The sequence below is a fragment of the Solea solea genome, chromosome 7 (genome assembly GCF_958295425.1).
Source record: "Solea solea chromosome 7, fSolSol10.1, whole genome shotgun sequence".
Classification (NCBI taxonomy): Eukaryota; Metazoa; Chordata; class Actinopteri; order Pleuronectiformes; family Soleidae; genus Solea; species Solea solea.
The window spans coordinates 14,770,629-14,794,748 of NC_081140.1; the positions used below are offsets into that span (position 1 = coordinate 14,770,629).

General features: G+C 41.9%; 1 protein-coding gene across 2 annotated transcripts; it reads left to right on the forward strand.

Moving 5' to 3' along the window:
• The first annotated feature begins 15,505 nt into the window (after window positions 1–15,505).
• Window positions 15,506–23,927, forward strand: abhd15a (abhydrolase domain containing 15a). 2 transcript variants are annotated; one of them, XM_058635047.1, is made up of 3 exons: window positions 15,506–16,468; window positions 21,112–21,464; window positions 22,547–23,927. In XM_058635047.1, exons 1-3 carry the CDS (start codon window positions 15,923–15,925, stop codon window positions 23,157–23,159), a joined length of 1,512 nt encoding a protein of 503 aa, XP_058491030.1. In that variant the 5' UTR covers window positions 15,506–15,922; the 3' UTR covers window positions 23,160–23,927. The 2 variants fall into 2 exon arrangements, with proteins under 2 accessions (XP_058491030.1, XP_058491029.1); XM_058635046.1 differs by having other exon boundaries at window positions 15,508–16,468; window positions 22,496–23,927.
• Window positions 23,928–24,120: the final 193 nt, after the last annotated feature.

Here is a 24,120-nt window from a genome sequence, read left to right on the forward strand (position 1 = left end):
GAATCAGTGCGGTTCAACGACATGATGGTCAACCTGGCTGAAACTGTGCGTGCTGCTTTCCCCTTAAGAGTGTGTTGGTCAGAGATCCACAACACAAAACAAAAGGAGGGTGAGTTAGCAGCTGACTACCGCACTCGTATGGAAACTGTTTTTGCAGCTCACTCTGGCATCGACGCAGAAAATGAGGCCTACGATCATCTTAGCCTCAAGGATTGTGTCATGACTACATGTGGTGGATGGGAAACTGGACAATAGCGAATATCTGGACACACGTTCTGCACGCTGAACGAAATAAGGTTTTACTTTCAACAGATCGTTAAATAAACAATTTGGTCCCTGGGATGAAATGATTGTTCATGTGTGTATCCCTGTGCTAATTGTGTTTTGTATAACTTTTTGTTGTTGTATTTTTTTGTGTGCACTCACTTGTATGCAAGCTTCTGTGTATAGGTGTATAGGGGGAGTACTTGGAGGTGACAGAACACCATTGTATGTGAAAGTACCTTGTGAACAAAGTAAGGATTGTGAATTGAATGTGTGTCACATTTCAGAATAGGCCTCAGGGAACCCATATAGTGAGATAATTCAGATGAAGAGATAGTATGAATAGAATTGTTTTGTTTTGATGTTTTGTTTTGTTTTGGGTTTTTTTTGGTGTTGTTTTATTTTTTTCTTGTTACGTACTGAGAATTAATAGTTAACCTATACTAATATGTTTGCCATGTGTAGTCATAGAAAGAGTTAGTTGATGAGACCATGTGATTTCCCAAATATATGTTGACACTTTGTGTCAAAAGGGAGGAATGTGGGAAATAACTGGTTTTCTTCTTGCGTCCTGTAATGTTCTAAAGACAACAACTAACAGTCAAGCTGTGAATGGAGGCTCGGGAAAGTGTATGATAAGGAAGGGTCAACTTAGGGTTTCAACAAATGGCATCTGTTATTCGTCGTAAACATTAGGTGACATCTCAGGGGGTCATAAACGTTGTTTCTTGTGTCTGTTGTTGTTTTACTTTGATGTTTCTGTATAAGTGGTGAAGCTTTTTGGAGGAAGGGGAGAGACCATTTTAGACCGTCCTTGGTGACAGTGTCTCTCCTCCATGCAGAAATCCATGCATGCAGTAAAGATATGATCTACTCAACACTGATGACTCAAGAATTTCTTTCACAACGCGCTCTCTTCATTCTCACACACCAAACACATTGTTTTCAAAACCATAATTGGTAAAACTCCATCTTATCTTCGCTCATTACTCAGAATCCATAACGCCAGTCGTATGAACTTCCTCTCACCCAAAGTCCGCACTACGTTTGGTCGCTCATCGTTTCCGTTTTCTGCTGCATATGACACTAAAACTCAGTTCATTCATTCCGCTTTCTTGTAATTCCGGGACTCTCTCACCTGTTCAACCATTTTTATTCGACATGTGACATGTGTGTTATGAAGTGTTTAATATTGTTTGTTTGTTGTTGATGTGTCTCTTCTTGTTGTTCATGTGCCCCCTCGCTGTGCTGCCTCTTGCCCAAGTCGTTGTTGTAGATGAAAATTGGTTCTCAACTGACCTGATTCAATAAAGGTAAAATAAATGAATAAATAAAACTCAATACCTAACACCGACCCTTAACCTAACGATGACGTGATCCTAATTCTAAACCTAACTCTTTAACTTTTAACACAAACAGCCCTGTGTTGTGTACCAGAATGTTAGCACCAGTCAAAATGTCCTCACACACACACACACACACAGACAAACACAGACACACCTACATCGATGGCAGTCTTCAGCCTTTTATTCGTCATAGCTGAAGCAGATGGCAAAGACTCTGGGAGTCAAATTGCATGTTTGGCTCCAGATGGGATCTTCCCTCCTCCCTTAAGTCCTTCAGTGCTGCGAACCTTGTCACACGGCTGCCTAGGGACTCTAATGAAGTTACACCCCCCCCCCCCCCCCCATTCAGGCTTTTACTGTAAAAGCTCCAGCAGCCACCTGATGGCAGGCCAAAGTGCTCCCTTATGCTCTTCCTCTGCCGTCTCCTGCCTCACTCATCAGCCTGTCATTTCACATCAGTCAGCAGATTCACTGTGTAAACAGCTTTTTGTCTTCGTTTTTAATCTTCTACCTTTTTGTTCTTCTACTTTGATTGTCCCTCTCTTCTTTACTTTTTGATCATGTTACTTAGACGTTCAGACTTTAGCTTTCAGAGGATGCATTAGGCTTTAATAGGCTGCTTTTTGTTCTTACCAGTGTCTAAATGGAAATGGAAACGTTTCCCATAAAAACCTGTCGAGCTGTTCTTGCATCTGTTTTTGTGGTGTTGGTTACGAGAGAATGTTTTATCTCTTCTTCTTTTTTTTTTTTATACATATTCGTCTTTCCTCTGCCATTATGTGGAGCGAGTGGAGCGCGTCTTTTGAAATGTTGATATACCGCAATGTCTTTTAGAACACGGCGCCATTACACCACATTTAAGTGCAATAGATATGTCTTTCACATTATTCTTCAACTCGGTGAACCCACACACACACACACACCTCAGCACAGAGTTGTTAATTCACAGCAGACACTTCAGACACTGTTAAATAAATTTCACCTATTCGAGCCTAGTCGCGAATATATTTAACATGGAAATGTGACAGAATTATCACGAGGAGCGAGATAAAATATGTATTTATTCATTCATTGGCAGCTTTCTCCTCAGCACCTAGTCTTTGGAAATAATGACTATGCAGCAATTCTTCAGTGTGCAAACATGTTGGAAATCTTTTATCTGCTGTGCTGTTGTGGCATTATGGATCACTTCATTTGTCGTAAAACAACAGTGTCTCCAAGTTGTCCCGTGTTGACGAGTCTAATGAGCCCTTCACGACCCCACCTGGAGAATTCGCTTCTAATATCGTTCTTTTGGAAGCTTTTCACAACTGTATATGTTTTATTTTCCATAATGAGCTCAGAAGACATTTCGTGAATACTCGTGTAAAGGAAAAGCCTGACGTCAGTGATGTGAGTCCATCACTTTTTCTTTTTCTTTTTTTTTTCTGCCTAATTACGGCACCCTTATCGTGTTGTTCAGAGATGCTGCAGCAGAGAGGATGTCTGGACCATTGACCACGGTGAATAGAGCTCTTAGTCAACTGCAGTCTCTTTCCCCTTCATTACCCTGAACTCTGTGACTCGAACAAACCCGAGGTTTGATTTCGCAGCATCGGACACTGAGTCTTGTCTTTGAATCACGCGAAAGACTAAATATTGGCCTTTTGTTAAAAAAAAATCAATCATTCAATTAATATATTATTGACTGATTGAGATAAAGAGCAACAGGAAACGTTTTCTTATCGTAGATCCCAGCCTGCCTTTGTGTCACTCTCACTTAGATCAGTGTGTGTCCCACTGAATGGTTAACAGAGCATAGCAATAATAATAATATTAATGGTATGTATGCAGGCTTTCAAGGTTAACCACTGCAACACGGTTGAATGAGAGGTATTTTTTGATGAAGATATATTACTTATTTGATACAAATACAGTAAACTCTGTGGGTGAAAGTGTGTTTGGATTCAAATTTGACAGTGGTAAAGAGTCCACCACTTTTACACACACACACACACACACGGAAGCGTGGGTGTACTGATTCATTTCCATATGTTGAGAAACAGGATCTCATTTGGCAACAGCAGTGCAGCACACAGCCGTTCCAAACAGTGTGAGAGGTGAAAGGAGGGAGAGTGTGTTATATTCTGGAAGAGCAATGATGGTGAACGTGTGAGCAAATGTGTGCATATGGAGTGTCCTGATCCATTACGCAAGCACATTCCACATTATTGTCACATACAGTCAGATGCACCATATGCACCCACCAAAAAAAAAAGGCTCATATATCAGAGGTTATTAGCACAGCTTATTAGCTATACCAGGAAAAAGTGTAAGTTTCAGTATTATTTTTATTCTTATTCTTATTAATGAACACCTGTTTCTGTCCTGCCTGCTTCCACATATTTGGAACAGAAGTGCATGAATATGAATATTTTTAGGAGGTGTCATTGTTGTGGTAATATGAGGTTTTTCCCAGGTATACATGTTTTAATTTGGATGAATGTTTTCTCTGTTTCCCCTGAGCTCTAGGTTTTTCTCTGGCTCTGTGTGTGTGTGTGTGTGTGTGTGTGTGTGTGTGTGTGTGTGTGTGTGTGTGTGTGTGTGTGTGTGTGTGTGTGTGTGTGAGAGAGAGAGAGAGACTGTTCCTGGCTTCATTGTCTAATTTGGATTCATTTGATCAAATGTCAGTCATTATGGAACATTGATGGATTTATAAAGAGGCGTAGTGCTATAAAATAAAATAATAATAAAAAAAAGAATTAATTATAGTATAGCTGTGGCTAAATTAAGATTGCCTTATGTGAAGCTGAAATTAGGACGTGCATTTGAATGTTATGGTTGTATTCATAATGTAATGTGTACTGTTATGCCTTCATTGTTATATATTTTGACTGGTTCTGTGGATATCCTATTAAAATAGATATGAATATTCACTCCATTCATCTCCATGGACCACTTCTTTCATATTTACTGCCTTATCTTAACTTCAAACTGTTGTAATGTTAAACAATGTAAAATAACCCGTATTCACTGGTCGATCAAAACACAATGTTAAATACACCTGAGCACCAAACCTGTTTTTACAGCGCGAGTGCCGTCCTTGTGTTGATGATATTTTCTTTTCATATGCAGAACACTTCAGTGTTCATAGCGTTGACCTTGATTTGCTTCCCTTTATGTTAGATCAAACTCTATCTAGAGTATTTGCTGTTTCACTGCGCTTCTGTTGAAGTCCTAATCGTGCCGCAGTGTAATTCATGATCTCTCTGTTTCAGTTTCCAGGTCAGAGGACTTAACATTGTTAATGTGTGAGGACTTTAACCTCAGTCCTTTTTCCACTCACATAAAAAACCCTGCTGTCATACTGTGTCCATCTCTCCATCTTTCTTTCCCGCTTTTCACACAATAAACCTTGTGTCATTTTCCATGCCAGCAAAGTGCAGGACTGCAGGACTGCTACTTTTGTGTGTTTACATCAGTGGTCTAAAACCCGTGGCCCGCGGGCCACATGTGGCATTTGTTATATGGGATCTATTTGTGTATGTTTTTTGTTTTTTTTGAGTGATAGATTCATTTTGAAGCATAAATACATTTTTATTGCGAACTCTATCATTTTTGTTTATTTATTAATTCATGAACCCTTTAACATGGAGTGTATCGCAGGCCAAAGATTTGCACAAGCGCACTTTGCTGTCGGAGAGATTCCAAAGGTTTCTGAAAGCTGAGAAGTTGCATTCAAAGCCTACATGTGGTTATTACGGTAATTTCGCTCAAACTGTTGCAGGAAGCTGGAGAATCAGGGTCTTTGTCACCAGAGAGGAGAGAGTTGGTAAACCTCTGTAAATAAGTTTCCATTTGTTTTGCACATTGAGAATGATTTATGCTGTTTCAAATTTCAAATCTTTGTTCATATACAACTACAGTGTTTTTTTTACTTGCAGTAAATTGTAAATAACTGCCAGATATTATTGTTATTCTGGAAATGTGGGCAAAAGCACTTACTCACAGGACATTTTCTGGCCTTTTCTGATTAAAATAAGCAACAAAAAGGACATGTTGAGGCTCAGGCATGAAAGGGTTGATGTTTATTTGCATGGGACGGTGCATAATAATGAACATACAATAAATTGTAGTAAATAAGTCTGATTTGGCATCATGCTAATCTCCATCCTTAGTCCCAGACATAGAACATAACAAACTAAAATAAAAACATGGAAATAAAAAACAGTGGAATACAATAAACAGTTAATGTTTAGGGCTCATGTTGCCCACCCTCACTGACTAAATGACTTTTTTTTTCCACTTGACCGCCCCCTACTGGCCAGACTCGATGCTCAGTGGCCCCAAAGTTATTTAAGTTTGAGACCCTTGCTCTACATTGTTTTATTGTGTTGTATAAGAAAGTAACTTGATCTCATCTCATGCACCCACATTTCTCAGTGCATGGGTTTGACAGTTTTTGTGCTGTGTTTACATACGGAAAGTGCGGTGCATGAGGTTCATATCTCTACTTCTCAGAAAGCGACAGTATTTACCCTCAGGAGTAAAATAAAACGTCTGGTTATCAGAATAAACTTTGAGCCACGCTGATATGTGTGATATCTGTGTTTATGCGTCGACAACGGGCAGAAGTTGTAATAGGCACCATGTGACCAAGTGATATAAACATTGCATCTGAGCTGTGTGTGTGTGTGTGTGTGTGTGTGTGTGAAATGGAGCAGAAGAGACACTTTCTGCATTGTACGAAATGTTCTTTCGCTGAGTCGACTTCGCTGAGTCGTTTCACACAAATCCCTGTGGGGAACTCTGACAGATGCTGCAATTTGCTGGCATGGATATTTTAAAAAAATCAGAGAGCTCGCTCACTTGTAACTGAAAGATTTGTTGGATGTGTCCTCGTTAATAAATCCCAAATCACGAAGCCGAATTCCACTGGGAAGATTCAGAGTGCTCTCAATTAATGTCTTCAGTGCCCCCTCATATTTATATTTATTCTCTCCACTGTCGGTGTGAATGCAGACAAAGCATTAGCAGACTGTTACTTTAAATGAGTCAGTAAGTGTTCACTCAGAAACACTCTCTTTATAATTAAATCATTTATTGCACCAAATGGAAATACGGTTAGACTTGGCGCTGATGGCTCTGCTCTTTAAATGCTCCTTGGCTATGCCAAGCAGCATGCTAAGCCAAACAGGGAGTGCAATGCTGGAACCCCCCCCATAGAAGACTGAGCCCAAGCAAGATATTGACTAATATATTCAACTTTTTAGCCTCTTTTTAGACTCTGATCTAGGTGGAGGCAGCAAAGCTTGCAGCAGCGGTGTGAGGCATCATTGGTGTAGCAAGAAATGTGTGAGGATGGTATCTTTTTTTAAATGGACTGCCTCTGTGTGAGAATGGCTCTGAGTGGAGCATGATCATAAGACTGCAGTGACCTAGTTTTCTAGTTCTAAGTCTTGTACTTACTTGTAATAAAAAGCATTGTTCTGGACAGTCAGCAAGGTACAACGACATTCATGAATGAGATACATCCCAGAGAGAGTTGCAGTCACAATTCTAGAAACAAGATGCAGAGCAGGAGTTGAAGGCTCCAATACCTGAGAGCACTAAAGCCATCATAGAATTTTTTTAAAATGAAGATATGGGGTCCAGATGTTCATGAACTGTCCCCTCTGAAGAATGAAGCAGACAGGTCTGGTATTCAAAGCGGAAACATTCCATGATTATCTTCTGCCAGTTTGTGTTAGTGGGGGGGGTTTGTCATGTATCCAGGACCAAAAGATGTTTTCCTTGCAGCGAAGAATATCATAGACTGTGGTGGATCTAGAAGCCGCAACAGCATCCACGCATATGCAAAGCAATACCAACAATTTTTCCTCATAGCTTACAAAATGTCAAGACAAAGACCAGATACAGTGAGTATAAGTACCTACTGAGAGTTTACTTTTACATATACTGTAGATATTTTCTTTTGCTTCCATATCCTGGTCCATTAATCCTCTTCAGTATTTATACCAAGTTCACTTTGGCATGTCTGCATTACATCCTGTGCATTTATCACATCAGTCTGGTTTAAAGCATCATAGTATGGATTTCCAGTAATGGGCCCAGGAGGAGGATTTCTTCCACTGTAGATGTTCAGTTTTATCAGTATTGAGAGTCTCGGACCTGAATACCTGGGGAGATCATATTTTTCTTGTGTGTTGTTGTGAGAATGACAAAAGGGATGTACCCTGAAGTAAGTCACACAACCTCTTTATCCTAGATGTTAATTCACACCTCCCTTCAAGCTTCAATTAATGAACCACACTTTTAATGTATTGCACAATTATAGGACTATTACTGCAATTGTTCCTAGATGATTTAAGATTCTTGGATGAGAAAAGGCCTAACAGAGAGTCTGAGGTCTGTGACTTTTCTATACTTAGCATCACAGAATTAGGATTCTCCTTGACCAGTTCTGCTATAAATCTTGAAAAGGATGCTCGCTGATGCCATCTGATGTTGGGGCGAGTCCGACTGCCCTTCAAGCAAGGAAGATGTAATTTTAGCCCAAGCTTTGTTTTTTTTCCGAATGAAGTCACTCAGCCAACCACCAAGCAGCTTCTGTACCTTCCTTGATAAGAGCAACAGGATCATCTGTTAGTGGTATTGTTTTTTGTGGTCAGATGCCGTGAGGCCATGTACATAATTATCCCTTTCAAAATGTTCTCCAACAAAGAAAAGCCTTTTTTTTTTCTTGCTCTGAATCTCCAGCCATAAATCAGGTCAACACTACAGGGTTTTTGTTTGCTCTTCCTTTGGCTGCAAAGTGGCCGTGGGCTTTTATTGTTGTTTTTCTTTATCACATCAGTGTTGGCATGGGATGGGCTCGTGCGGCTCCATTGTTGTCTGTAAAAGTCAATTTTGGACGTGCGTTTAGCCCTTCGTGCTGGGACTTCCTTCCTGCCATTCACTAGTGATGTCAATTGTGCTATTTCAAGAGTGCATCGTGGACGGTCACAAAATGAGCGTTTGGTGATGTACATTGCACTGGTGAAAGCTCTATCCAGACTGGATGTGCAGATGTTATAAAGCTCACAGAAAGGGAGGGAAAAAAACAAGACACAATTATACAAAAACATGACCCACTTTTCCCCATATAGCTTTTGGAAAATGTTTGAATAAAAGAGTGAAGTATCAGATCACAAATAACTACTATGAACCTCTTTGTTCCCGGCTCATACAGTATGTGGAACACATATACTGTTATCATGCCTTTTATTCACCTTCAGAGTCTGCCAACATGCTCTTATCTGGGCCCTGGGTTTGTTCAGGCTGCCATGATTAAGAAAGGACAAAAGGGGATTCATTGGTGTGACAGTCACAAGACAAATGTCATTTTCGAATTAGATTTTGGCGTCTTTATGTGGAACTCCAGGAGTGAAAGTCAAACATTATTAACAATCCATCCATCATAATTAGCGAGAGCAGAACCCACCGTAAAGAAGTTGCAGCATTTCGCTTGTTACCTACATCCTTTCATTTTGTAAATTGAATTTTTAAGTGTCCAATGACGTACAAATGTGGGATCCACACGAGCAGCTGTAACTAATCATTTCATTTCTGTCAAGGTTGTTCAGTGTGGACTTGAACACTGATCATTTCTATCTTAAAATAAAGCTGTAATTAAATGCACTGTCAGGGCCTGGAGCACTGGGGAGTGTTTGTTTTGTCCTGTGGGCAAACGTCTCCAGTTTTGAATTGATTAAGATGCAGATTCTCTGACTTGAATATTCAAACCACTGACATTAATTGTCGTCTGGCACTGCTAAGTTTAAGCAATATTTAACCAAAGTGACTGACTTTACATTGTGGTTTCATTCAACCGGCGCTGCTTTATGTTTTTGTTATTTTTGTATAAACGGCACACGGCACCATCAAAATCTGCAATTGGCTCAGCTCTGTAGCAAAAAGAGCGACCGTCCATGAGAAAGACAAACAAAGCAGCGTGGATTTTGTTAAGCGCCTGCACTATGACTGGATGTGATCCAATATAAACATATGGCATTGGTGTTCATCTCGTTAATTGCATTATGCTGCAGTGGCAAAGCTATGGTACTGTTTACTACTGTGAATATCATTCACTCAATGATATTCACTCAACCTTTGATTGTGTATTATTCAGCCCTGCATTATTGGAAATAACGATATTCAAAACATTTCACACCTGGGGAGGAAATGCAAATACGACGGTGTGCTGTGAATTTCCCCGTGCAAGATAGTGACACATCTCCATGGTAACCTACATATCTGGATGCCGAAATTTAAATTGCGTCTTCACAAATCCATACTCGGTATGAATGGTGCCACTGTCAGAGGTTCATATGAGCTTGATCACAGTAACATTAGAGAGTGTGATATGATCGATTGAAAAAACAAAACGTGCAAAGGGGAACCAACAGATGTGTAGCCTATGTGGACATCAGAATATTTATACAGTGTCAGTGTCATGGCGGTATTATATGATTAAACCAGCAGTTCTGTTTCCACTGACCAACATGTAAAAGTGAATGATGGCTGTATAGCTGATGAGGCTGTCCTCCGGGTCCATCAGAGAGCTACAGTATAGAGTCAGAAACTCAAAAAGAGAAAAAAAAACCCATGAGAAAGCAAAAAGTCTAAGAATCAGCCTCTGTAATCTCGTCCTCTCCCGACAAGGCACATTTAGTTATAATTGCTTGAACACTTGATGGATGAGTGTACACTGCAAACAGTTTTCTCTGTACTTTGTATTCGCAGCCAATCCCACTGCAGACTAATCCCACTGTCAACTGTTGAAGCAAAAAATAAACTTAAAAGTTTGCAGTATACTGTACACTCCAATAGGTGACAACATCCTGACCACAGTTCCCTGATAGATGACGATGACGAAATGAATTACAAGTTAGATATGTGCAGCTGAATGGAGGTCATAACAAATGAAATAGTGTTAATATTGAACCACCACCCGGTCAGAACAAGAGCCTTTCTGCATGGACTTTAAATGTCCCCCCCCATTTGCCTAATCCCCGTGCAGATTTGGGGATTAGGTAAATTGACTCTCTAAAATGGTTGTTTGTCTCTGTGTGGCCCTGTGATGGACTGGCGATCTGTGCAGGGTGAACCCTACGCTTCCCCCTATGTCAGCTGGGATTGGCACCAGCGACCCTGATGTGGAGGATGAAGTGGTAGAAGACGGATGTTTGGAGGATGTACCACATGTTTGTAAAATCATGTCATCAGTTTGTGTGATTGGCTAAGAATATGTGTCCAATACTTTGCTCTGCTTCTAAACTGGAACCCAACGTACATTGACTTGTTCTCCACTCACTGAAATAATGCTGAGCCAGGAGCCCCGGGAGATATTTGAAATGTTTCCACATCTGTGTTTCCACTTGTAGTCCCTGCCAAACAATAAAAAATAATATCAACACTAATATCAACACAATGAATATCTAATATATTTTTATTTAAATCGATGTAGACGGAGCATCGTCTTCGGTTATCTGATCCCCAGAAAAATAGGTTGCAGGTTGAAAAAGATCATTTCGAGCATTCAACCAAATCCAGATTCAAGAGTTAATTTCTGTTACACCCAATTTTTCTTTGACTTTCTGCCAAACAAGCAGTTGATTCCTAATCATTCATCCAAAGCCTGGATTCCACCTGAGAAATGATGCTTTTCTTTAGGGAGAACATTTAGCCACTCACAGGAAGTAAATGAAGAATCCGTGAAAATAAACAGCACACTGTTAACTGGATGGAAACACTGAATTAATGTATGACCAAGAAAGATGTGGATAATGTCGCAAGCTATAATTTCAGCTCCTGACTGGACAGTTATGACAGAGAATGCATTTATATTTATCAATATGGAGCTCAGATCATCATTAGATCTGTTGCTTTGACAGCATCTACATGATTGATGTTTTCTACGCTAAAGGAGAAAAGTTTGTTAAACCATTGAGGCTCCTTTCCTTACAATTTTGAAAAGTTGCCCCGCTCTTATAGCCGCCACTAAGACATTCATTTCACTCACTTCAGTAAAGCAGACAATACCGACGATGCCCACTGCTCAGCCTTTACCTTGATTGCTTAGCTTGATGTGTCCCTTCACACCTCACTGGGTTAAAAGTGAGCTGCACGTTTATACCTCTGCAGAAATGCAAATGTTATTGTCACAGGATGTAGAAATGGGACAGGAAGAGTGCTACTAAGGATGTGGTCAAGCACTGATGCGTACAGGAGAGTGAGATACGTCTTCATGTGACTTTAAAGGCGAAGGTGCAGTTCACTGGATTTTTTTTTTTATTTATTTATGTGGAGGAGAGTATTTATGCTTTATATATTCACATCCTCGCAGACTTAAGTGGACACATCTGTTTGATCATGGCTGTTGTGACACAGTCAACAATGGACCCACGTCATAGTCGAGGTTCAGAGGGAGGGCATGCAGTGCAACGCCACATGAAGAGTCGCTGATGTTTCGAAAAAACTAAAACCAGAGTAAACACGGATTCTGCACATGGTTTCGGTTACAGCGGTTGCTGGCGAGGTGGCTTGCTGTGACATTACATCCTCCTGTTATAAACTAGGTGGGATGTTGGGGGTGTTCCTTCACAGCAAGCTCCACGCAGACATCGGGTCTGAGATGTCGCTAAAGATGAATTATACAGTCGTCTGTGTGACGCAGCCGCGCACTCACTGTTTGGATGTTCGAGGTTGCAGCTGTGCCGTGGTGACGGGGCAGAAGGAGCTGAGGTCAAAGAGGAGGGGGAGGAAAGAAGGAGGGACAAATTAAGAAGTGCAATTGTGGTAACTGGTGAAAAGGTGAACGTTTTCGGTCTCCTTTTTCCTTTACAGAAAATCGTCCCGATTGACCATGGCTGGTTTGCATCCCAACAGAGGAGTCAATGAGAATAAGATTTAAAATGCTGAAATTAGATCTGCACATATAAACTATGAGTCATGAGACTGCACCAAATGCTCCCTGTCCTCCTCTGCCTGGATTCATAGCCATCCCTCTTCCACTCCTCTTTTCTCCTGTTTGCTCCTGTGCTGTTCCAGTAACTTAACTCTGGGATAAACTTTACTGAATTGTGATGATGGACACTTTAAACTGTTGTTTACTCTGAGGTTGGCAGCCAGGCTTCTTCATGCTAGTTGTGATAAAAAACAAATACAGTCATGAAACATTTTGGGGAATGTGGTTATTTCGCTGTCTTGTTTTGCTGTAGCACAAAAAAAAAATAACCTACGAATAATTTGACTAATGAGTGAAAACAAGTGAAAGTATGCTGCGTCTTTGTTGCAAAAGTAGATCAAGGTCCAGAACCGTCTGTCAAAAGAAGGGCACTTCATAAACAGTAAATGCCACAACAACATCATCAGGTTCAGATGTGCTGTGTTATAGCCGCGCTTTGAACAGCTCAGCTTTCTCCTGCTTGTAGCTTCTTATTGATCACACAGACATGAAATAGGGTATCATTGTTTTCATAACTCTTTCACAAAAAAAAATGACAAAATGTGTTTTTTTTCTGTTTCTTCTTTTATTCTGATAGTTACTCATTTCACCCCAGTACATTTCCTATTGTGTCAGCACGCCCAGTGAAACACTCCGGGCTGTGTGTCAAGTATAATTGTTTGTTTTGCAGATGGGTGTGTGTGTGTGTGTGTGTGTGTCTTAGTTTGTCATCTGGTCAATTAAATGGGTTAGGCCTTTATTCTTAGTCTTAGTCTTGCATATGTGGATGAATATAAACAAACCTGAATTGTGTCTTTTTCATTTAATACTGACACGGCATCATTCCTCCAAAACTCAGCTCTGTACAGATTTGATGTTGCATCTGTAAAAAAGAAATCCAGTGTGTAAGAATTGGTGACATCTGAAGAATTAGTGACGGCTTATTGCAACAAACAGCCAGAGGTGGAAGGTAATGAATTGCATTTACTCGCGTTACTGTTACTTTGTAATTTTACTTTTACTACATTTTACGCTACATTTTGAGTAAAAAAAAAAGTGTTATTTAAAAAGTAATACATTCATGCACCGGAAACTTTGGCAGTGAATGATGAGGACAGGTGAGTTGGTGTTCATTGAGGTCCCTGAGTGAGTGAGAAAGTTAAAGTGTTTATGCTCTTAGACAGATTTTGACTGATGCATAATGTGCTTACATATTTTATTTTGTCAGCACTTTAATCTGTAAAGTTTGCCTTTAATTAAAAACAATTCCTGTGAGATTTGTGTCCCCTTCACCTTTTTGCACGACACACGAAAAAATCCCAACCTTTGTTAAAAAAAGTAACTCAGTAACTTTTCCTCTAAGTACATTTTAAACAAGCAACTTTTCTACTTTAACTTGAGTACATTTTCAGACCAGTACTTTTACTTGTACTTAAGTAAAAATGTACTCAAAAATAGAGGTACTTTTACTTGAGTTGAATATTTCAATATACTCTTTCCACCTCTGCAAACAGCAACCTCCCCTTCCCAAGATGTGCAAGATGTCAGATGTCATGAGTACTATAAAAGTCTACTCTAAGGCTACAAAAATAAAAGAAAATAAAAAAGGTTTTGCACTCATACAAGAATACATATTGGTTACTTGGTCAATTCCTGCCAATGAACCCTCCTAAATCTCACACACTGGACCTTTAAATGAAATACTGATATTTGAGAAACCAACATTTTAGCCCCCCCACCCCCATCCTCTGCATGCCTTTTACAGTTGTCAATAAACACAGAGCATGAGGGTCAAGGTTCTTTGAGTGCATGTTTGGACAAAAACTGTGACATTTTGCTGTGGCCTTTCACACACTGGTTGCCTGGATCGTGGCCTCCTGAGATGCTGTAACAGCCTCAGCTCTGCTCTCTGCTCCCACACTTCAAGTTGATTTGTTGACATGTTTTTTTCCCCGTCCTCCTCTCATCAATGCAAAATGTGTTGCATGCTAAATTGTTTCTCGATAGTCTCATCTAACCATAACTCCAACAGTGTGTTGTTATGAGTTCTCGCAGACTTTCCCCCTCCAGTGAAGTGCAGATATTGTTATTGTTTCTCTCTCTCGAATGTCTCTCATTATCAATGTTTGGAACAGCATCTGAGTAAATTAACATAAAGCAACATGTGTCTCTCCAGTCTCCGCTGCACCAGCTGTAAGCGGTTCTGAAGTGTCTTTGAGATGATACCACACATCCTTCAAGCCTTTCATCTGTCTTGAGTCTACTTGTTGGCTTGGCATCTTCCATTTTTGCCATTCTTGTTATATGTTCCACTGACGGCTGCTCAGGAATGGTGTGAAATGAAATATTGGAACAAAACACAGTGATCTACTGTCTTGTCGTCTTCCATTTGGGCTTGTTGTCTCACATGTAGTGCACACATTTCCAGCGGGATGTGGTGCTTTGTTATCCTGCCATCTGTTCAGAGACTGTCTAAAACAATATGCCTCTGAAATACAGCTGGCAGAGCTCTCGTTGCAGGGAATTCACGTCCTTGCACGTGGAGTGGCTCTGGACAGCTGTGGACTGCTGAATCTCTGAATAAAGTATAGAATAATGGAATGCAAAACTTTTAATTTTTTAATAAAAAAAACAATTTATTTAGTAGAAATGTTCTTCTTTGGTGTTTTATGGCATTTGGGAGCCATCATTTTACATCACTGCATTATTTATTGCAAGGAAAGGAATGTTCACTTCTATGTTAATGCGCATTTCTCTACAAGTGCCTCTGGTGTGTGTGACAAAGAGAGTGAGAGAGAGAGAGGGAGGGGGGGCGGATTTTGCGATGATTGTAACAGAGTTTATGTAATATTTTAAAGACTATATAGGAGCATCGCGTACGCCCATAGCACCTGCTCATTCAGACTGGGGATGGACGAGGTGGGAGGCGTTTCCATCTATAGCTGCTGCTTCTCTCTCTCTCACACACACACACACACATCACTTTTGGCCCCGCGGAGCAGTGATTGAGCACCGGTTGAGCGCAGTCGTCAACCCGGTCACTGGAAAAAAAAGAAAAAAAAAGCTAAATTGCCCTTCTTTTTTTTTTAAGAAATGGAAACATGACGTCGGTGTTTTGGTGAAACGGAAACGCTGCGGTCGCGTTATTCACTGAGACCGACGAGGACCGCGCGTCTTTTGGCACCGGAGGTGTCGAGCGCTAAAACTTGCTGAGCCGAGAGCTGAGGAAATCCACCGAGACACCAACTAACACGCTGCAGGACTCAGCGTGTCTCCGTTCACTGTTTTAATGTAAGTTTTGGGGAGTGCGCCTACGTGCTTATTTTGCGCCTTTTCAACTGCACCAATGCTGGGATGGCTCGTGGCTCTGTGCGTTGTGATCCTGGCGGTGCTGATCTGGCCGGGCAAGTGTTTTGGCACCGAGGGTTCACCTGCTGTGCTTCGGAGACTCGGGATTCCACAGCAGGCGGCGAAGGGGAAGAGGTGCGTCTCATCGGACCGAGAGCTGAGCGACGGTGTCCATCGTCACGCGGCCTGTGTGGGCGCTGTGAGCGGCGAGGAAACGCACACCGTGGCGCTCATCTGCAAACCGTCCGCGCTGGCCAACTATCTGTTCAAACACTGCAGGACTTTCGGTAATTACTCGCCGTGTGGCGGCTGGACGTGGCGCGCCAGCGCCTTTCTCCAGAGTGTGTACCAGGCGTGCTGGCCGTACGACAGTCCGATCCAGTTTGTGCGGGACAACCTGCAGCTGAGCGACGACGGACTGGTGGCCTTGGACTGGGCAGTGCCATCCTACCAGAGACGGCGCAGGACCTCCAGTCACTCCACGAGTCCCATTCTTCTCATCATCCCAAACTCATTTGGGAAAATCACGAGGAATGTTTTACAGGTAATGCACGCGCCCTTTCTGCATCCTCAGTGATAACCTGTGAGTGACACACACTCCAATACACCAATATAACAAACGTTCACTACACTCACTGTATGAAAGTGTTGTTTTTCTTTGTGTAACAGGTATTTTTGCAATTTTCTGCCCCCCAAATAGTTTAAAAGTTGAAGAAACAAGTTCATTTTGGCTTTATTCAGAAGTTGTTATTGCAGTAACATGGACTGATTTGAGCTTGTTTTATTGGGAAACCTTTTACCCATACGGTATCACTCAGCCCTTTAATATGCCCATACTGTCAAATACAGCAACATGATGAAAAAGAAAGGTCCTAATAATGTCCTCACTCGTCATATCATAAGCCCAACACAAGTAGCAACTGGACTTTTCCTTTGAAGACGTTTCACTTCTCATCCAAAAGGCTTCTGCACTTCTGAAGGACTGAAGTGACTCGACGTGTTCTAGACAACAGAGACCTGGATGAATGAGAATCTACAGCGACATCCCTGCTGCTTTGTCATCAACTGAAGGAAAAACGTCACTGTAGCAACTGTAGTGTTTGCAGATGGTGAGCAAAAAGACAGCGACTACGTTTATAATTCATAAGAAAATCGGAGAACACGCACAGAAACTCCATCGCCGAAACAGATGTAAGTCTTCGAAACATTCAAGGGAGACTTGAAGGGAGATTCCACTGCAAAGCAACAAAGGTAATCACTGGAGTTACAAGCATGACAAACTCAGGCTGGAGAGAAAAAAAAGAGCCGAGCGGTTCCAAAGAGCAGATGTGAAGGCAGTGCCAGTCTTTTCAACTGCTCTTTCCAAACGCTGACTGATTACAAAGCATCGCTTGACTCGAGGGGCCATTGGCAGTGCAGCTACTTCAATGCCTGCTGGCTCTCACATTACTCTGGGCACCTGGCGCTGTGCAAGCCCATTTCATTTCACAGTGTTCACCACGCGGCGTACTGTCAGCTCCATGTCAGAAATAACAAGTCTGCTGCAAGTGGTCACTCGAAAATGTGTCCGACATTAATCTAGAGAGCGAGTAACTCTTTGTGCTAACAGAGAAGAGGAGGAAAGGTGTGTGTGTGTGTGCGTGGGGGGGGGGGAACAACAATGAGATATACAGAGTGAGTGTTGTAATACCCAGATTTACCAAGAGAGAACAAAGCAAAAATGATGGAGAAACGCAGATAACTCTGTGCTTCTTTCTGGGCCATTTTCACTGTAGAGAGTATATATGATGTCGTCAGCCCATTATACTTTATTTAGAGTGCTTCTGTCACTGGTGATATTCAGTGTGTGTGTGTGTGTGTGTGTGTGTGTGTGTGTACCGGAAAGACTGAAACCAAAAAGAGGTCATATTAGCACGGGCAGGCACACAGACATATTCTCACACTTGCTTTTTGTCCATTTGCTTCTCTTTTATTCAGGCTGACCTGATTTACACCCATTTACATACACATCGTGCAAAAATGTGTGTTTAATCGCTTTAAATTATGAGGTCACTACATTGGAGTGACAATTTCAATCGTGTGATTTCTGTTAGGTCCTCCTTTATTCGCTGAATCTGTTTCCACTGCATGCATTCTATAAAAGTATTATTATTATTATTATTATGATTGTTAATAATAATACCTTTTAATACTATAATACTATACTAATAATAGTAATACTTTCCTTTTCCACCTCCTCAAGCGTTCGGACGTTTATTTGACGTTTACTGATTGTTTTTCAGATTTGCTGTGTTTCCACACATACAGGTACCTTATTTTGGAGGCGTGTAACGACTTGGATCAGTGAGCCTTATTCTATTCAGCGATGTGTGATCCATGTTTATATTATAACATGTGCTGGAAGGCCATAAATGTTCACATAAACATCCAGCGAGTTCACACAGATGGATTTTCTGAGCAGTTTAACCACATTTGTGTTTCATGTGCTTGTGTTTTGTGCAGCTTCAATTTGGCACAGACTTGTTTTTTTGCGTAATTTATGATACAACGCGTGTTTAATTTAATCCGTTCTTTTCACGTGCTGATTTTATGAGAGGACAACGTTGGGAATTCCATTTATTCCTTGTGCTGTGGAATGGGAAAGTGGGATCACACGGTGACAGTTCTTACATTTAGAGTCTTGGACAGATCAGTGAGGGAGGGCATTGTAGTTATTCAAGTAATTGAACATGCCGTCCCCATATATTAAAAGAAGACGTACAAATGTGTTTTACTACCTTGTTTTCTCTCTGTATATCACAATTTAGCAGCATTTCAATCTATGACTCATAGGAGAGGATTTATTTCTTGGCTAAAACATTACGGTAAACATAAAGCTAAAACAGGCTCTGCCTTGAAAAATACCAGGGTCAATTATTTACCTACTTTTCCACTGTGCATTTCAAACTGAATACATTTCCAACAAAAGACAACCTTCCGTATTATTTTTCGACAGCGGCTGCCTTGCTCTTGCGCGTTCTTAACCCGGGGTAGAAAAATCAATGTCTGGCACTTGTCACGGGCTATTGAGGAGTATTTAGATAAAGCATTGACAAGAATAGAAGAGGGTAGAGCATTGAGATGCTCAGTTGCCGTCTAAAGGCTCTTAATCGAATCACTTCCTCTATTTAATTTGATTTGTGGCAAAATGCCGTGATGAAGCTGCTGGAGTTTGTCGACGTCAGTGCTGGTCTCACAGAAATGGACCGCGCATCATTCACCGTGATTAAGTAGTGGTGAACTTGAGGTGTTCTCTGTGTGTGTGTGTGTGTGTGTGTATGTATTGGCTTATCTAATGAGATAAGTCTGATATACAAGGCCTCACACTGGGAGCAGTGTACAGCCGATAACATCTGTTTAATAATGAACCAAATGGTAGAACAGATGCAGGCAGTATCTCTCTACCCTTGTTTTCTTTATACTTTCATTTCACGCGTCACCCTCATTCTGTCTGTGAGTATTTAGAACGCAGGGCTGTTGCTGATGTGACATTTACTCGACACACAAACCAGAGCAACCAGACTCACCTCAGTTTATCCTCAGTACAACGTTCATCCTCCGGCTTTAAAGTGGATTTCCTATGGAGAAATATCTCATAATCTCAGTCAGTATCTGGACGTTAAACGGAGCGATACTTTACGTCCTCCTCACGTGTTCGCCGTTGAGAGACGTTACGGGAAAACGTATCAAATTCTTTATATCTTTCCTGTCGCTGCCTTGTTGTGTGTCACGTATACGGAGTAAATCCTCCTCTTTATAATGACAAAGATAGAGTGGCAAAAATACCACTGCAGCCTTCTTGAGCTGGTAAATATTTGATGCAGTGATGCTGCGGCTCTTCCTGCAGGCTGTTGGTATTTCTTGCAGATCTAAAAACACAATGGAACTCATTTACAGTTTCAGTTTCTTCTGCACATAGGTTTCCTTGCCCCCTTTTTTTCCGTTTCATAAATGTTTGAATGAGAAAAACATGTATATATTCAGTTATTTAATTCAGAGCCGACACTGGATTATTTTCCCTTTCTTCTCCGCGTTGGATCCTTTTGATTTATACATAAAACTGCCGTTTTCTGTAGCCCTTTCACATTTATTTTCTTCAGCTTATTTACTTTTGAGCTCGTGTCTGATAAGAATCATCACCAGGATTGAGAGTTAATGTTATATGTTTACAGTAAAGTGACACTGCAAGCCACAAAAAAACATAAAATGACTGTTTTGTGTAAACATCAAAGAAAAGAAAGAAACAGGCACGACAAAAGAAGCCTTGGCTCCCTGAAATATTTAAATGTGTTTAATTAACAGATTCAGAGATGTCTGATTCATTAAAATAGCTTGTGAGGGTAAAGTATAAAGTCATATTCTCTCCACATAATTTAAACCACAGTCAAACAGGTTTTATATGCTGAATGAGTTTATATGTGTTTTATTCAGCACCAGTGACTCCATCATCCAAATGTCTCATCTTGTCACCTTCATTTCAGAACGCTAAATAATGATTATAATAGTCACAGTATTCAAAATAAAGTTCCCTGGCAATAACAGCGATGAGGGATTTTGTGCCGCTGATGAAAGGGAAGCCTTTCTGCCAGAGACATGAGAACACACACAGGTTTCCACACTCGAGTGCTTTGTTCTCATCCCGCGCCAGGTCTGTTCGCAGTCCATTTTCGGGGGAAAGCTGCACAGCGTAGGTGGAGACTTTAAAGCTTTTTGGGCCAAAGCTCAGCCCAAATAATGATGTTGTGCTTAATCCTTGGCTTCACCACCTTTCTTTTTCGTCTTAATTGATGAAATACTAAAACGTCTGGGCACTGCTGCCTTACAGCAAAAGACCCGGTCCAACTGAGGATGGAGTTTGCATGTTTTCTCTCCCCGTGTGCACATGTGTTCTCTCCAGTTACTCCAATTTCCTTCCCCAGGTTCATTTTGGACACTCTAAACTGAACTATGTGAGAGTGAACCCTGTCTGTCCAAGTGTACCCCACCTTTAACCCTGTGTCAGCTGCGATTGGCTCCAGCAGCCCCGTGACCCTCATGTGGAGGAGAAAGTAGTAGACGAAGCATGACTGAATTTTCTCTCCCTGGCTTCCAACGCACAGCAGTTGAAGAATAAAAGTTTTTTTTTCTGTCTCCTGTCTGTCTCCACAGTTGTGTGAGACAGCCCTGTCCCACGGCTACCTGCCGGCCGTCTTCAACCGCCGCAGTCACAACAACACCCCGCTCACCACTGTCAAACTGCAGCAGTTCGGGGACCCCGCGGATCTGCGCGAGGCCGTGCGCTACATTCGCCACAGGCAACCCGCGGGGAGACTGTACGCAGTGAGCGAGAGCACGGGGTCCGGCCTTCTCCTGTCTTACCTCGGGGAGTGCGGCTCGTCGAGTTACGTGACGGCGGCTGTGTGCCTGTCTCCCGTGTTCCGCTGCCAGAGCTGGTTTGAGACTGGCTTGTGCTGGCCCCTTCAGTGGGCCTTAGTGCTCTACCAGAAGATGTGTCTCAGCAGGTAAGAACAGAAGCACGAGGCTACTTCCTTACTCTGTTTTAGTTTTATTAAGACATGCCGTCCATACTACGTCACGTGTTAAACTCTGCAACTATGGAAACAGTTACTCAAATTCCCTACCTTATTGTTAGCTATACTTTCTAAAACTAAACAAACATCTACAGAGAGAGAGAGAATCAGCCTCCCTGAATAGTCAAGTGCTGATAACATTTGTGCTGTAGCTGAAAACAGTTTTATCTGATAATGCAGTTTCAGTCGACTCGTGAAAAAAAAAATGATGAAAAACACTGAACTGTGAAGGCAATTCTTCATTGGATTGAGGATGTAGATATTTTTACTGCTTGGTTCGTATTTCCCTCGCTTGGGTCATCGTGTCTGTTTTGTGATAACGTTGTGTTCGTTGTCACCACAGCAGAGTCTGACAGACACAAATAACAAGCTGTCAACTATTATAAATCACCCTTTAGGCCCGGCAACAGTCAACTGTGGCTCACTCATGAGAACAGTGTATGTGCACAGCTGACACAAAGGTTATTTGAAAGTTAGACCAAGACAATTCTTTGTCTTTTATTGGGGAAGAATCACCTAATCCAAATGGGTTAGGGTTAAGGAGAGATTGAGAGGATCAACAACTCCTTCTCTTACTTGCTTTTACTTTTATCCCAATGTCTTCAAGATGAAAAGAAGTTTCATGAAGAGGTCTTAGACAGGTCTCACCTCAAACAAGAATGCGGTCAAAGGGAGATTTAAGTGAAAACAGATTCAACTACCCATGAACCATTCATTGGACAGGCACAGACAAATAAGACAACATGTCATGTTACTATAGCAACAGATGGCCTCCTCAATTCATTGATTCTGAGAAGCATCGTGACCCACATGAGGCTTCTAGAATCAATGCCAATCGGGAATGAAAGACCCATTCACCATCCTGCAGCTCTTCAGAATTGATTCACTGGTTTTGATTGTCTTATTGTCCACTTGTGTGTCTGTGTGGTGCAAATGTGTGTGTATGCGGTTGACGTGCGTAGGTACAGGACGGTGCTGGCTGAGACCTTACAGGCTGATGCTGCGTTTTCTAGTTGTTCCTTGCATGGCCTGGAGGAGGCGCTGTTCTGTCAGACTGGACATGCGGGCGCTGCACCAGCAGTGGCAACAGGGACCAGCAGCAGCAGCAGCAACACCTCAGCTACCTGGGATGCTTATTGGGAACGCAATGAACCCTTGAGGGACGTGGACGAGGTGGCAATTCCTGTCCTGAGTGTTTGCGCTCAGGACGACCCGATCCGCGGTGACACTCAGTCCACCATTCCCCTGGAACTCTTCGAGACCAACCCACATTTTTTTCTCCTCCTGACTGACCGTGGAGGTCACTGTGGTTTCTCCACCCAGTCTGAGCAGAGTGCTGCCGGTGCACCCGGCGCCGCTGCTTCTGCAGCACTGCCGTACAGTGCGACGGGGCACTGCGCGACCAACTGGAGTCACAGAGCTGTGCTGGAATTCTTCAGGGCGACCACAGACTTCTTCGCTGCCGAGGAGAGAGCAAAGCAGCTCGCCGCCAGGAGGAGGGGGCTGGGAGGAGGTGCGGGGGGCCGGTTTTTCCGACACCGCAGTGTTAGCACATGTAAAAGAGTGCCGGCATGTTCCCATAATATCCATGCCATTTATAACTGGCAGCGGTCCTACACGCGATAAGGGAGCTTAATGGAAGTAAATGGACTGACGGACAAGGATATCAGTCACGCAGGTCGTTCTCCGCCTGTGTGACACACAAGTACAAAGTCTTACGATAACCGCGAGTAGAAAAGGGATATTGTAAAAAATACGGGGATGATTAAGTGCTTTTAAGTGAGCCATAAAACACAAGGACTGAAACAACACTTTTCTAGTCCTTCGTGACCTCACGAAGCTCTTTGACACTACAGTTTTGCCATTGACACCGGTCACTCACACATTCATATTTTCTGTCCCACATCTTTCACACCCATTAACGAGCAACGTGAGATTAAGTGTCTGAGCTGGGACTTGTACCCACAACGGTCCAGTGGAAAGACGACTCACTCCATCACTGAACCACCGTCGCCCCCAGATTCCATCACAGGTTGGAACTTTTTTGGACGTTTAGTGTAGTATCTGACTGTTCTTCTTTTCTCTTTAAAAGCACTGAAAGCTGGTTTAGAAAGGAATAAGTCAAATCCATTGAAACATTTCAAATTTATTTGAGCTTAATGTCAAATGAGCTTTACTATCTCTTAAAGGTAGGGCTGGAGATCCTGGAGAAACTGTTAGAGCAGGATACATTTTGAATTCAGACTTCTCTCCGAAGCTGTGTCTCCAGAGCAAAGGATCCACGAGCGCTGCGCAGCATCGGTGACTTTTCTCTGTGACGCAAATCTTTTTGGATACTTTTGGATTGAAAAGGTAATGATGAAAAAAAAAAAAAAACAACAACAAATAACAAAGTTAACCGGTCGAGTAGAAACAGAGCCACCATGGCATCACTTTCTGAGCTTTCAGTCAAACGCAGCAGGATGTTCACTCTGGTCTTGGATCTCTCTGCGTTGGCCTTTTTCTTGGAAGTAGCTTTTTCATTTTTGAGACAGTGCGTTAATTATTTGGTTACAATCGGATTTTAATACAGTAAAAAAAAAAAATG

What these genes read in the sequence shown, in the direction of transcription:
- abhd15a (XM_058635046.1), top strand. Translation starts at nt 15,923, where the DNA reads ATGCTGGGATGGCTCGTGGCTCTGTGCGTTGTGATCCTGGCGGTGCTG. An exon ending in TCACGAGGAATGTTTTACAG is followed by an intron (nt 16,469 to 21,111) that starts GTAATGCACGCG and finishes CTGTCTCCACAG; the next exon opens with TTGTGTGAGACAGCCCTGTC. An exon ending in CAGAAGATGTGTCTCAGCAG is followed by an intron (nt 21,465 to 22,495) that starts GTAAGAACAGAA and finishes TGACGTGCGTAG; the next exon opens with GTACAGGACGGTGCTGGCTG.